The sequence below is a fragment of the Chlamydotis macqueenii genome, chromosome 2 (genome assembly GCF_036417535.1).
Source record: "Chlamydotis macqueenii isolate bChlMac1 chromosome 2, bChlMac1.mat, whole genome shotgun sequence".
Classification (NCBI taxonomy): Eukaryota; Metazoa; Chordata; class Aves; order Otidiformes; family Otididae; genus Chlamydotis; species Chlamydotis macqueenii.
Window position 1 is genome coordinate 151,595,013 of NC_141557.1, and position 14,909 is coordinate 151,609,921.

The 14,909-nt window shown below is 42.3% G+C and overlaps 1 protein-coding gene across 1 annotated transcript in view; it reads right to left on the reverse strand.

Moving 5' to 3' along the window:
* Nucleotides 1-433: 433 nt before the first annotated feature.
* ATAD2 (ATPase family AAA domain containing 2) overlaps nucleotides 434-14,909 on the reverse strand; it is a 38,320-nt gene continuing 23,844 nt past the window's right edge. The window contains exons 19-28 of the mRNA XM_086741229.1: nucleotides 13,192-13,377; nucleotides 11,785-11,920; nucleotides 11,443-11,639; nucleotides 10,012-10,171; nucleotides 9,530-9,652; nucleotides 9,290-9,439; nucleotides 7,098-7,502; nucleotides 6,791-6,915; nucleotides 4,306-4,434; nucleotides 434-1,703 (exon numbers count right to left, since the gene is read on the reverse strand). Coding sequence (XP_086597355.1) covers nucleotides 1,662-1,703; nucleotides 4,306-4,434; nucleotides 6,791-6,915; nucleotides 7,098-7,502; nucleotides 9,290-9,439; nucleotides 9,530-9,652; nucleotides 10,012-10,171; nucleotides 11,443-11,639; nucleotides 11,785-11,920; nucleotides 13,192-13,377 — 1,653 coding nt within the window. The 3' untranslated portion in view covers nucleotides 434-1,661. The remainder of the gene's footprint in view (nucleotides 1,704-4,305; nucleotides 4,435-6,790; nucleotides 6,916-7,097; nucleotides 7,503-9,289; nucleotides 9,440-9,529; nucleotides 9,653-10,011; nucleotides 10,172-11,442; nucleotides 11,640-11,784; nucleotides 11,921-13,191; nucleotides 13,378-14,909) is intronic.

Here is a 14,909-nt window from a genome sequence, read left to right on the forward strand (position 1 = left end):
AGGAAGGAGTTCGATCAAAACTTGGAAGAGCAAAAGTTTTGGTCCCAGCGAAGTGTTTGGCTCCTCATTCCCACACTGTCACTCTTGTGTGGTTTTTCAGTTACTTTGGGGAATGTGGTCAGCAAACCACCCCCACAACCCCATCGAGAACCAGCGACAGCAGACAAGGCAGAGATCAAATTAAGGAAAAATGATGTTAATTCCTTTATTACATTTCCCATGTACTACAATGCATTAAAACGTAAACCTTAGTATCTTTTTTCTTCCTCCTGTGCTTACTTTTTCCTTATAACCAACACAAACCAAGAGGGGGGTAAGCCGCTCACATACGGTTCCTGTTTTAAAGTCTTAAGATTCATGCTGGTTTTTACATGTAAGGTTGTTAATATCCTAAATTATTTTGTGATTAAAATGGAACAGACCAAACCCCACCAAAAGGTGATTCATTTTTTATTAATACTCATCCAAACAACACAGATAAAAGAAAAAATTCTGCACAAATGTTTGTCCAAACACACTAGAAAGAAAACAAAACAAAACAAAAAGACTAAAACATAGGTAAGAAACCAAACAGACGCAGAGGGATTGCACAGTCAGGCATTCAGGGTGAGGTGTATGTGAGGTGACATAACACAACAGCAATGTATCGTGCCACATATTTTATTGCAACTGATATATAACATTTTATTCTCATATAATTAAACTTTGCCTCTCATTCTCCACTTTTTAAAAAATAACTCTGTCAAATTACCCAAGAGAAATTGTCTCTGCTGGTTTGAAGAGGCATACATCTTCAAAACGAGCCATTGCTTTCCTTTTACCTAAATATATTCATCACCAACAATATATTCACTTTTCTGTAATAAACAGATAGAATTCTCTCCAGGTAACTAGAAAACTATTTCCAATTTAATCCTAATACAAGCCACCTGACCTGCAGCTAACAATTTACATTAAAATGCTATTCTCCAGTATCAAGAAGATTGTCATTATTACAAGCAAGACTAAACTTTACCTGAGAAAGTTACAGTAGTAAATCTCGCTTTGTTTCAAGTTAGGTTTTTTTTGACAGGCAAAACTAGACCGTAGCAAAAGTTCTCATGTTTGTGGCAAGCGTGGTTCTCCCCCATCCTTTCTTTAGCTTGTTAAGTCTATAAAAGCCACTTGAGGTGCCCTCAGGTAATTAAAAAAATTTCCTCTGAACTGCATTAAGAGGTTTCTAAAGGATTTACTTTTTCTATACCAAAATGAGATTTGGTTTAGAACCTTTACGTAATATGCAGTGGACTATACAGCACCACAGACTACTTCAGAAAAACGTGTTCCCACAAGCTGGAAAACAACGATAAAAGTCTTATCAAGTTTTCAAGCGTTTTCTTTTAAAGAGAGGTACTGAAATTGGCTGGGAGATGTTCAGATCTGCAGCTCTCCAGAGGCAATCACAGTGGTACATCACATAAAACGATATAGTCAGGACAAAAATACCAAATAAAAGCAATTAAAGGACTTTATTTGAGCTTTCCTAATAAATTTTAAGATAGATCTGTTTAATAAATGTATAAATATATATGTAGAAGTAATCTTTTTTTTGAATTACACACAGATAAAAGCATGCAATGAAAACATTACAGAGTAGAAGTCAAGCAGGCTGAAATCAAGCATCACTGAGAATAACTGAAGGCTGCAATTTCTGTCTTCATTTCCTAATAAGAAAAAAAGACAAACTGGCAGTCAGCATGAATAAAAGCTTAAGAATTCTATTTCTTTCTTCATAAAAATAATATAGAATCTGTACATACATACGTGTCCCAGTTTAGGGGGGGGCTACGGTGGTAGCTTCTGTAAGAAGCTGCTAGAAGTTGCTCCCCTTTGTTCAGTGGACTCAGACGGGCCTAGGGCAGACCCGCTGCTGGCCAAGGCTGAGCTAATTGGTAGCAGAATGTGCCATGATAAAACCTCCGTGATAACGTATTTAAGAAGGAGAAAAACAAAAAAAAAAAAGAAGCAGCAAAGATGTGAAGAAGTTGAGCACGGGCAGAGCCGGGGAGGAGCGAGCCTTGTGGGCCTTGCGGCCCTCACTCTCTGGCCTCCTGCTGGGTGGCCGACTGGGCCTGACTTGGCCTGGCCTGGCCTGGCTGCAAGAAGTAGAGAGGAGATGAGATGTGAAGAGAACTTGAGAGGCATCTGGCTGAGCCTCCTGTGAAGAATTTCTTGTGAGAGGAACAGCTGCAGACGCCAAGGTCAGTGAAGGAGGGGAAGAGTAATGCCAAGATTCCCCTGCAGCCCCTGGTGAAGACCATGGTGGAGCAAGTTGTCCCCCTGCAGCCCAGAGAGGAGCAGAGATCCACCTGCAGCCTGTGGAGGACCCCACATCGGGGCAGGCGGATGCCTGAAGGAGGCTGTGGCCTGTGGAGGGCCAGCTGGTGCAGCTGTTCCGGAGGGACTGCACCCTGTAGAAAAACGACCCACGCTGGAGCAGTTTCATGAAGGATGTAGCCCGTGGGAGGGACCCCACGCTGGAGCAGGGGAGGAATGTGAGGAGTTCTTCCCCCAAGGAGGACGGAGTGGCATAAAGTGAGGTGTGATGGACTGACCCCCATTCCCTCTTCACCCCCTGTGCCGCTCGGGGGGGAAGGAGGTAGAATGTTAAGCCCAGGAAGAGGGAGGGGTGGGGGGAAGTTATCTTCTTCTCTTTCTCATTATCCTATTTTGGTTTTAATAATAAATAGTTTTCCCCAAGTTGAGCCTGTTTTGCCTTTAACAGTAATTTAAGGATCTCTCTCTGTTCTTATCTCAAACTGCGAGCCATTTTTTTTATATTATCTCTCCCTCTTCTCCCGGAGGGTGGGGGGAGTGAGAGAGAGACTGCGTAGTCTGGTCCCAATCAGGACTAAACTACGACAAATAGTTAGTAATATTTAGCAAATCCATGTGCTACCACCATCACAGTGTCTCTATAGCCACAGCTTCAAAGGCATCCTTATGCATCCAAAACAGAGAGCAGGCCAGAGGGGCTCTATGCATCTCTACCAAGAGCCTCTGGATCTGTATCAACAGTGGCTCCCAACAACTAGAGAGAGGAGACAGTTCCTGAAAAGCCACAACTAAAACCTGGAAATGTTATTTTCTGCACAATGAAGAATTACTTGTGAAAGTCTGTCTCTTCATACAGCAGAGCTTGCTGCTGACCCACTAGCTCGGTCACTCTGCATAGGAGCTATGTGTTTCTTGAAGCTAAAGGCAGAAGTAGAAAACAAAGAAATCAAGTCCTTTTTAATTTAAGCAGTGGAAGTGAGGTCACAAAAGCTCACAAGCCCTGAGATAACATAAATCAATCCCTTCTCATGCTAACCCACGTCATTATACTGGATGAGAGAATGGCACATTTCTCAGGAATGGCCTCCCTGAATCCAAACAATCCTCACTGTTGCACAATCAGAACGGAGCGTCCGTTCTAACTCTTCATCGCATGTGGAAGAAGAGATCGAGATGACCAGGGCCCAAAGAGAAGAGGCTTCCTCTTTTTTAAGGCAGAGTGAGAGGCATAAAGAATTTTAGCAGTTCTCAGGCACAAGCATCCCAAAGACAAATGGATTCTTGAATCTGAAGACTGAACATCCAGCCCATCTAAATTGACTCAATACTGGGAACGCCTGACTGGGACCGTGGGTGCTCTGGAAGATTTCCGCTGAGTTCTGACAACTCAGAAATCCTCTCTTAGAGGAAGAGATTAGAGAGTTTGACTCTCTAGCATTAAGCCTTCGCAGGCAGAAATCTCCTTGTGTCAAATTAAAGATGTTTGAGCCATGCTAGTTGAAGAGAGATGATGGTGAGACTAGAGAAAAGTCTCACACTCTTGTTATGTTTCATACTTAATTTCTTTTCAAGAATGGAATGACTACTATACAAAGTGACCGTGTCTGACTGCCTCTAAGGGGAAAAAGAGGAAGTGACAGATGGAGAAAAGCACCCTCCTTTGATAGCACCCCAACCCCTAAAAAGCTTCTGGAGAAGGACTGTTGACAGACTGGGCTTAACTGCTTTGAGGGCTGTGTGGATGGACCTGTTGTCTTCAAGTTCAAGCCTTTTCCTGCTGAAACTGCCAACAATTATGCCAAATAAAACAACGGGGTTTTTTGAATATGGATATCTTTGTCTTCCAGACTGAAATGAAAAGTCTTGTAACACAGGCAACTAAGCAGCAAAGCGTAAAACTAGAAAAGCGGGATGTCCAGAGTGCACACATGCCCATGCATAACACACACATGCATCAGAGTGAAAGTGCCAGAAGAGAAAACAGTTCACCTTCACTAATTCAGTCTTGTCGTGGTCTTCCCGATGTCGGTAAATGCACTGACTAAGGATGGCATATAGCTTCTCCAGGTGAAAAATATTGAAGTTCTTAGTCATCACAGTGACAAAATCCAACAGGTGCTGAAGAAAAGAAAAGGAATCTACAAGTTTAGAATACTGCAAGATGCTTTGGCTAGGCCCTTTATGTTTTCAGAAGCTAAACAATAGCAACACAACGCAAGTGACATTTTACTTTCTTATATTGTTAAATCAAATATGAGGGACACTTCAGAGAATAGATTAAATATCTCACAAGACTTAACTGGAGAAAACACCTTCATTTTCCATACTTCAGAGAAAAGGAAGGGCTGGCGTTTCAGACAGTATTGGATTACTGATCAGTGTATCCCATCCACGATCACAATTGCAAATCAGCTGCTTCCAGAACAGCAAGGAATGACACAGTCCACTTTGTGCTAGAATTGCTGCCACAGCAATGCCACTGTTGCATTTAATTAGAGGAACCGTTGTGCACTGCAGGGCACTGTAAAATGGATCTTTGGAAGCCAGGCTACAGATCTTCTAGATAGAGCTGTGCCAGCTGGAAACAGAAGCATCCTTAGGTGCTCACCTTTACTCTTTTGCTGAACGCATACCGTGCCTACACCTCTGCTGGCAGAACACGCTACTCAAGTGTCTGAAGCAGAGCAGGAAGCAAAGTTAGGTCAGTTTGCTCCCATCTTTACACTGAAGAGTGGGTAAACTCGCAGAGTGACTCTGCCTGGAGCAAATTACCAATCTCTCCCACTGTCATTTCTGTTATCAAAGATGTGACTGAGACAATCTCTGAGAAAGCCACAGTAAGAAGTTTGGAGCAGCACCTTTATCCACTGCTGTGGCTGTTCAGTATCCGTGTGTTGTGTGAGGCTACGACGATGTAGCTTAAGAGAGCAGCTGTACCACATGAAAATCTTACCGCCTCACAACTGCCCATCATCAGACTCTGCCTCCCTCAGATCAGCTAGCACAAATTTGGAGTATTTCCCTCAACTTCATTCTATACAACATGCAGAGAAGTTGCAAAGCAACCATGCAGTGTTGCTTTCAGCTGCTGCACACAGACAAGGTAGGATGTATGGTCAACATCTCGTGTGAAACTGTGTCTGTTTACTGCCACATAGATGACTGCATGCTCTTCTATATGTTTATAAAGTTATAGGCCTATTAACAAGCAAATAAAGAAACAAACAAACAAAACCCAACCAAAAGCAAGCAGCTACATTTTGGAGGTTCACCTAGCCTATGCACTGCAGGTGATATGAGCCACTAGTTCTAATGGCACCCATGTTAATGAAACAAGTGTTCTAAAAGACACGTTTCATTGACTGTAGCTCTCCTCATACCTGAAACATACAAAAGGGCTCTACCGTACCATTTCTCCAGTGGGCAATAACTTTGGAGCACATGCCATTTACACCTTGACTCTATGAAAAAGCTATGCAGCTTCCTTACGTCCACAGGCAGACATAAACAACAAAACCACCTGAAATCTGCTTCCTTAGGAATCCAGCTTTAACAAGTTAGTTTCACTTTTACAACTTAGGTCACAGCTAAAAATTGTGACAGAAATTGTGTTGACAAGCCCCTTCACCAATGGGGATTCTATCTGGTCACATTCTGCCCGCACAGGGGTAACATCCATGTAATCCTCCCTTTCTCATCATGGCAGGTAAACAGCAGCTCTCCTTGGCTTTGGCCAACCTACAGGAGTCCAGCCTAGCAGCTTCCCTCATTTTCCTCACTGCAACACCCCCTGAAGATCAGCTCCTTCTTCTGCCCTCTCCAAGTCATGCAAAGGAACCTCTTTTACCCCCTGCAGCTAGGCCCATTTTAACCCTTTCCCCAGCTGTAGCTTAAGAGAGCAACTTCTCTCCTGCGAGGGACTGGAAAACCCTTAGGACAGTGTAGCGGTATGAGTGCAAAAGTCTAACACTGGATTTTGATAGAATTTCAGAAAAGTAGGTATTAATATTTTATCCACAGTGAGCTTTATGTCAGCCCGGTCGCTTCAGGTTTAAAGTCATCGCTGCTAGAAAGAAAGGTCCTTTTCAGGTTCCTAATGAGTGAAAACATGCAAAAACCAACCCAAAACCATCTCCTCAAATCCATCATAAAAACTGTTAAGACACTAATAGCCAACAGTCCTAGCAGGTTGTCAGTGGTCTGTTTTAAAAGTCAGCAAGCCTTTTAATTTAAAGATCAGGAAGAGAAGCCAGTCTCCTAAAATGGAGTTCACCAAAAGCAAGAACAGCAGGCTACAGCAGGTGTGGAAACACATCAGTCAGAGCCCATTACAGGCTGAGTTATTTCACAAGCTGTCGATCCTTCCCATACATTATTTTAATTGGCATTGGTTAACAACTGACTCCATTTACAACTGTGCACGTAGCACGACAATGTCCTACTTGAGTATGAACAAAATTGACGTTAGACTCACTTTGAGCTCATCATGATCCACAGTCACTGGCTGTGTGAGAATTTCCATTGCGTTCTCAACGCTTATCGCCTGTTGCTCTTCTCCCTGAGAACGCCTCGCGTGATTCATATGGTGTGCCCGCGAATCTGCAATGACAGAAATTTCTGAAGTCAGGATTTCTGATTATGCAAGAAACACCGTGTCCTGCTTTTAGAGAGATACACCAGAAATAACAGAATGGAATTTAAAAAGGCTGAAACCTAATAAATAGTGTAATCCTCCTCAGGAAGAAAAAGGAGCTGCATGACATGTTTGACCTTTCACTTACCATTTGAATCTTCATTTTCAGAACTTCCTGCTATCTGGCAAGCTGGCATGTCACTCTCCTTTCCTAGGTCTGAATGTCCAGGAACCGTGACATTCCTCCTTTCAGAAGCAGTTTTAGCCACAAGGAGAGGTCTCTCTCTTTCTTTTTCTGTCCCAGACTTATTTTCATTACCATTTTTCTGTCGTTCTTGAAGCACATTTTCATTTTCTTCCATAGAAAAATCCTGTGTGGACTCAACTTCAGTGCAATCCGTGTTAGAAATATGTTTTTCTGCAGACTCTTCATCAATCTCTACTTCATTGTCGTCTTCTGGAACTTTATTCTCTTTATTGAACTGATATTTCCTCGTCTTTGTTGAGATACCTGTAGACCCTTTGTTCCTTCTGCGTTTTCTTTTTGACCTCTCTACAAAGAGACACCAGAAAAAGCAATCCAGAACATTACCAAGACCTTACCGGTTCTTCCTTCAAAATGCAGCATCCTCATCTTACTTGACTTACAAGGAAAATGATCAAAGGAGCCCAACTACCATTGCCTGTCTCCCTACCTATGTCTACAGAAAGAGTTGCAAGTTAATGAGGTCAATCTGCTCTTAGATTTTCAAAAGCCAGCTTCAGAATTTCATTCCCAAAACCATCAACCTCAAGATTTTATGAGCAGAAAATTCTGACTTTAGATAGGAAGTTTTACAGAAAAGCAAGGTTATTAGGTGAAGTTGCTTACTGTCTGACTGCGTGAACTAATGCAGATGAAGAGGAGAAGAGCATTTGGAGACAAGCCCTTCTTCAGATCTGTTAGGAAATGTCAAAAGCTAAACATACAAGCACATGTTGGGCAGAGTTAGAGAGACAATTTTAAGGGCATATTTCCTGGAGAAAAACTGGTCCATAAACCTTGTTTAAAAGAAACTTTGCATTTTGGCTTTCCAGAAAGACCCACCATTCTTTGTATTCACAGAGTCCTGCACAAAGCATCTGGGTGAAGTCAGTGGCAAAATTCCCAGTCATGCCAGGGAGACCAGGAAACTTCACACCACGCACGTCCTGCCTTTTAACTGAAAGACACCCAAGTCCCTTTGTTCTTTCACGTTCTTTTCAGAGGAAAAGTGAGGAAATAATGATCCTGCCTTTACATCTCTATTATTATTGTTCCCCTGTTTTTTTTCCCCCTTGAACTGGAAATCACTTTAAGAGGTGGTAAAGATTTGTCGTGGTTTTGTTTAGTAGGGGGGGGCCTAAGGTGGTAGCTTCTGTAGGAAACTGCTAGAAGTCGCTCCCCTTTGTTCAGGGGACTTGGCCAGGCCTAGGGCGGACCCACTGCTGGCCAAGGCCGAGCCGATTGGTAGCAGAATATCCCGTGATAACGCCTCTGCGATAATGTATTTAAGAAGGGGAAAAAAGAAAAAAAAAAGAGATAGAAGAGAGAAGATGTGAAGAAGCTGAGCAGGGGCAGAGGCGCAGAGGGGGAGGCGCAGGCCTCATGGGCCTTGCAGGCCTCACCCTCTGGCCTCTCGCCAGGCAGCCGACTGGGCCTGACTCAGTCCGGCCTGGCTGTAAGAAGTGGAGAGGAGATGAGAAGTGAATAAGATGTAAAAAAGATCCTGAGAGACATCTACCAGCCTGTTGTGAGGAATGGCTGCAGACATCAAGGTCAGTTCAGAAGTGAGGGGGAGGAGTAATGCGGCTCCTGGCCAAGATTCCCCTGCAGCCTGTGGTGACGACCATGGTGGAGCAGGTTGTCCCCCTGCAGCCCATGGAGGTCCACGGAGGAGCAGAGATCCACTTGGAGCCCGTGAAGGACCCCACACCGGGGGAGGTGGATGCCTGAAGGCGGCTGTGGCCCGTGGAGGGGGCACCTGAGGCAGGGAAGGGAACACCACCATTTCACAGAACTAAAAACTAGTTGTGTATTGAGAAACTGCCATGTAAAACATTTTTTACTTAAAGAGGTAGCAATTTAAGAGCCATTAAATGTCAGTTGGGTCATCAAGGCCAGTGTTTTACAATGTAAACCCAACCACTGCACGTGAACTTCATAAGTATATTGTATGAATGGATTTATCTCACATTTTGAAGTAAATTTAAAAATGTAATGCCTCTGGCGTCACAGAAAGTTCTTATGTCACAAGAACAGAGAATGTATCAGTGACTTTTGCACTTTCTCCAAGAAAGACAGAATAAAATGAAACTTGCCATTAGAACGGGGTGTACTGGAATCTACAGGTGCTGCTGAGATCTTCGTTTTTTCATGACACTTTGGATCTGTTTCCTTACACTCAGGAACACAGTTCTGCTTTGGCATGACATGGTAGTAAGACGGAGCATACTTTGAAGAACTACAACCTTGCAATAAAGAACAGAGAGCAAAGAATTGTGACTTGTGTTGTTCATTAACAAGTCTTTTTTAAAATCCTTTAGTCTGAAAACACATACCTCTTTTCTGACGAGATTCCTTAATTTCTTTGCATCTGTGTTCAAAATCTTCGTTCATTTCCTCCCTCACTATGGCGTATGCAGTATCTTTCAGAGTGCAAGCTCTGTGCCTAATGAGACGATCTGAAATTTTACAGTCAGAACTGAGTATTTTCTGCCAGCCCATCAAATCCTTTATTTGGATGACTTACAAAGCTTTTGCTCTTTTCATAGGTAGGTTCTGAAAGATTACCTCTGTGACTATTTTAGCAGAACAGCAGAAAAGTTTACTGCTAAAGCAACAGCACTAGTTCCTGGTCAGCACTTCTATCGCCATTGCATGCCCAAGTAGTTCAATGCTACGACATTTACAATCTGGCAAGAAATGCTCTCTGTGGAGAGCATTTCAAATGATCTAATCCCAAGTCTGCTGTCCACAGACGACATTTAACAGTTTACACATTTTCAGGTTTTCTAAATTACGGATAAAAACACATCCTCACCCCCAGGATCTTTATCTGGGTTGTACTCCAAAGCATTGCTACAGATGAGATCGATGTCTCTTAGAAAGTCTCCTGCAGTGAGGTACTGGTGCAAGTCAATTTTAGAGAGAACTGTCGAAAGGTCCATGGGCTGTTTAATAACTGTGTCATAATCAGGTACCTACAAACGAAATGTACATGCTCAGAGATTTAACACACTGTCTACCAAAATTAATTATTTTCATAAAGTCAAACAAAGGACTTCTTAAAAACCCCGAGCAGTTAGTAAAGACACATCTGAAGATGCAGAAATGAACCAGTTACTTCTTGAAAATAGAAGGGCTATTTCGACAGGCTTTGAAGAGACACACCAGAAGAGGGCAAGAAAGGAGCAGGGAGGTCAGAAGCATGTGTGGGGCAGAGAAGGGCCAAACAAACACCCAGAGTGGGCTTCATTTCGCTTTGCTGCTGAAAATCACAGCAAAGAAAACCTTCTTGGCAAAGTCACCCAAGAGTCTCCTTGCTGTTGGTGGGGAGAAAAAGGCTGCAGGAATTGCACCTTTGAAGTATCTCTCCCAGGCATCTGCTTCAGAAGGAGGTAACTGGACTCAGAGGTGCCCATTTCTTTACTCAGGCCATAAAAGGAGCCGAATGACTAGTTCAGATGAGGACATCTGTGTTTGTTTAGATTATTCCCATCTAGAAGTAAGCTGAAATAAAGGGAAAGACAAGTCCGTGGATGCTCAGGGGAACAGGACTTTGCTGAAACGCAAGGCTGACTCTTAAAACTACAGCTGACTTTGAAGTATATGCCCCTGGCTTTGACTTCTTCAATAAATTAAATGGTAAAAAGAGACCAAGAAGTGTATGAAAGGAAGAAGAAACCAGGCTCAGAAGAAACAGAGAATGGAATCTTAAAATTGGTTTTTAAAACTGCTGCTTCTACTCCTGTTCTCACAGAAATGACTGACAGTCAATTAAAGAGCTTTATTTAAGCAGTCCTATCGATACCATTTAGAATTCTAAAGAAGGAGGTCTCTCTGCTTTTCAGTGCTGTAACATGCCTACGTATCAAAGCCTTTCCATGAGAAAACTGTGTTGGCACTTGGTCTAACTGGCAGCTGGACTAGATGATCACTGTAGTTCCCTTCCAGATGAAATATTCTCAGGTTTTAAAAACGTTTCAGAAGGAACTTGGGGCTTTCAGTGAATACTCAAATAACAGACATTTGAGAGCCTCAAGCAGTCATCAAAAGTAAAAGCCAAATTCACTTCCTGCTTCTTGAGAAATCAGAATAGTACAGTCCTAGAAACAAAGAGAATCCTTCCCAGAAATAGCACACAAACGCTGAGAAATACAAACACCGAGAAATTAGGAAAACACACACACACACCACACCACCCAACCCACATACACAGATAAAATGGTATTACACATCAACACTGATGTACCTCCTCTGGGTCAACGGGCTTTGTAAATGCTCTGAAACGTCTGTCAACAGCAAGTCTCTGAGTCACATCCCTTAAGAAAAGCCTCAGTTCACGCAATGTATCCTCCTCCTGCTCCTCCAGCTGTCTTCTCTCTTCCTCTGTCAGCTGCTGCGGCTTAGGTGGCGGTGCGACAGGCAGAACTTCCAACGTCCGATGAGCTTGAATTAATCAGAAACCTTTAGTCAATTTACAGCACTCAAATACAAGCATATGAAAAATTATTGATAGAAAGTCACCACCACAGCAAATACTGTACAGCTATTTATTACAGCTAGCAAAGTTTTACGTGTAGAATATTCTCACCTGCATTGGTTTTTGATGCAGGAGGTTTAGCAGCTTGATTTACAACTAAGTCCTCAAAAAACCTTCTACTTTCTTCCTTACTGGGCAGCTGGATTTTGAAAACTTCTTCATCATCATTAACAAACAATTCTTCTATCTAAAGCATGAGGTGAAAAAATATTTCAGATACAAAGCCACACAAATTCGTAGTCTGTTCCCAGAAGATGAGTACCTTTCTAAATTAAACAGAATAGTCATCTGGGTAAGGCACACTGTGACAAGTTATCTTCTTGGCCTTAAAAGGCTAGATTTTCCTTAGGTTAGCGTGGCAAATTAAAACATCTTCTCTAAAGAACACCTCTAGAGTTCAAGTTCAGTGAAGGGACCATATGAGACACTGATAAAGCGGTGACATTCACCACATCCAAGACTGCCGCTTTTGTATTTACCTGCCTTGCTGTCCTTTGGTTTGAGTCTTAATGGCAGCTCTAGAGGGAACAGGCAGGGTTCAGCTGACAATTGCGGGCTTTTTGGTAAGGGATTGTTTTTTGGGGTTTTTTAATGGAAGATAAAGGAGGTGTCGGAAGTCGCATACTTCCAAGTTGCAGTCCATTTTTCAGTCTCTACTACCAAAAGGTATGGAAGGAATTTCCATACTTATTTGAGAAGGAATTTATTCATGCTATAAAACTTCTGTGGAAGGTTCAGCGTTTTCAAAGTGTTTGATGATAAACACATCTAGGTGCGTCCCCTCCTCCCAGCCAGTTACGCAGAGAAAATAATTTGAGCAGCATGTTCACAATTTGAACACCTTCATTTAATGCACACTCTGAGAAACCTAGAAAGCTAAGCATGTACTCTTGCTGAATTTTACGGTGTACAACTAAAAACTTATTTCCAAGTTACTTAAACAGAAGTTGGAACTTAGCTTTCTAGTTTGCAAAGCTTTCACCTATATGAAGAAAGAAATTGAAATTTTCAGTAAAGAATTTGAACTTGAAATTGTGTTCCATCACTAACAGTGTGACCACTGTACTTTTTCAGTCAAATTGTCTCTTTCACTTTTCAGTCAAAATATCGTTTTCCCATTTACGTGTCAGGCACCGTAGATGCTGGACTAAGCACATACCCAACCATCTAGAAGTCACTGGAATTATTCTCTGAACTACATCTACACAGCTGTCTAATAGGCAGGAGGGTGTGAGAAGGGCAAAATAGTTGGGTCAAAGTCCATCTCTTGACTCAGACAACACTTTAGACAAGTGCTTTCAGCATTGTTTTTTCTAAGGCAATTTTAAGAGACCTGGTTACGGTGTCTGAGTAATAACAGTATGAATTTGCTTAAGAGTGCACAGTACTGCAATGCTTAAAGGATTTACAAACAACAATAAACTGAACAAGAAAGTAGAATAATATCCACAGAAATACCTCTTTTGGGAGCGCTGCGTAACACACATCAGATGTTGCAAGCAGCAAAACTGGAGCAAACGTTGGAATGTTCTGCAGTAGTGCTGTAAAAGTAGCTTTCAGTGTAGGTCCAACAGCCTCCCACCACAAATGGATATGTGGGATATAAATGATACTTGGTGCTGTTCTTTGGGCTTCTCGCATCAACTGGAAAAATGAAAGCTTGGATAAGAAAACTAAACAATGTAGAATAGGCTAATCAATAACTACATATCAGTCAAAGTGTCTTATGAAATAGGAGGAAACGAAGCGTAAACATCAAAACAAACGAACAAAAGAACAACTCCTTAACAATAAGGCAGAATGTTCACTTTGACTCAGATATAGACATTGCTACAGCCAGAAACAGACCTGAATCTCTGCCTGAGTTCAAATCTACTTGGGTGTAAGATAACTCCTAAAGAGCCTCACAACACAGCTGGTATGGTGGTGCACCTAAAAAAAACAAGACTAACCATTCAGCAAGATGGATTAGTCTGGGTAAATCGCTGCACGACTGCGACTACACCATTTTCAATGCAGACCGTCAGTCTGGAGCACACGCTAAACAAAGACCTATGTGAAAAGACTAAGACTGACACAGTAAAAAAAGCCTGGTTACATTTCCTACATTCAAGTACATTTTTATAAGAGCTGAGCATTTTTCAGCCTGTCTGAACAGCTTAATCACTTACACCCTCTCAGGACCAAAGGATCCATCAGACCACATCACGTGCTTTGGAAGACCACAAGCCATTGCCTACAGATGGTGCCTCAGTCACAGAAGAGGACATGCATCCACTGCAGGAGGGAAGTGGCAACAGTACTTTCACATGATAAATTTCTCTGTGCACCCTTTCAGATGATCAATATTCAGGGAGTTCCCCTCACAGGATGGGAAGTGCATGTGATATACCCAGGCAGCGACTAGCCGTGGTAGTTATATGACCGCAGATGCAATCATCACATAACAAAAAAGGATTGTTCCTCTTATGTGACCAATCAGTATCCAGTCATGTAATGCGTCTGTCCGTACTTGTACAGCTCTCAAATGCTGCTACTAAAGGTCAGACTATTTTAATACAGGCATGTGAAACAACAAAATCGATTTCCTGCCTAAACGTAAAAAGGAAGACAGCACAACATCTGCTTCTAATTTTTGTAGTTAAGAAAAGCACACTGGTGTACAAATGTAAGTGTTCCAGGAATTCTAATGCTTTTACTACTTGTACTGCAGCAGCAGCAGAAGCTGTCTATGGATATGTCTATGTTAAAAAAGAAACACTTCTTTTCCCCAAAACCTTGATTCCCTTACAAATATAAGAAAAAAGGTGGCTACAAAAAGTGCATCACATGCAGTCAGGCTGATGCCGAGCCATCAGCTGGGAGCACAGAGTCTTAAGAAGCAATGAAAACAACTTTCTGGATCCCACCAAGACCAGCAGGATTTCCTGCCATCAAGGGGGGTTTCTTAGCAGCACCTGCCAGCTTCCTGAGCTGCTAGCTACATGCTCGCTGTTTAGTTTGGAATGGAAGATATGGCCATCTACAACATCCTTATTTGGTAGCATTCGATCTAGAAGAAAAGTGGATTTTCAGACAGAAGTCAACATAACAGCACATTCAAACCAGGCCACCTCCATTAACAGTGAATTTTGCTGACTCTACGAGTTCATATAGAGTTCATGGATCCTGTGAGA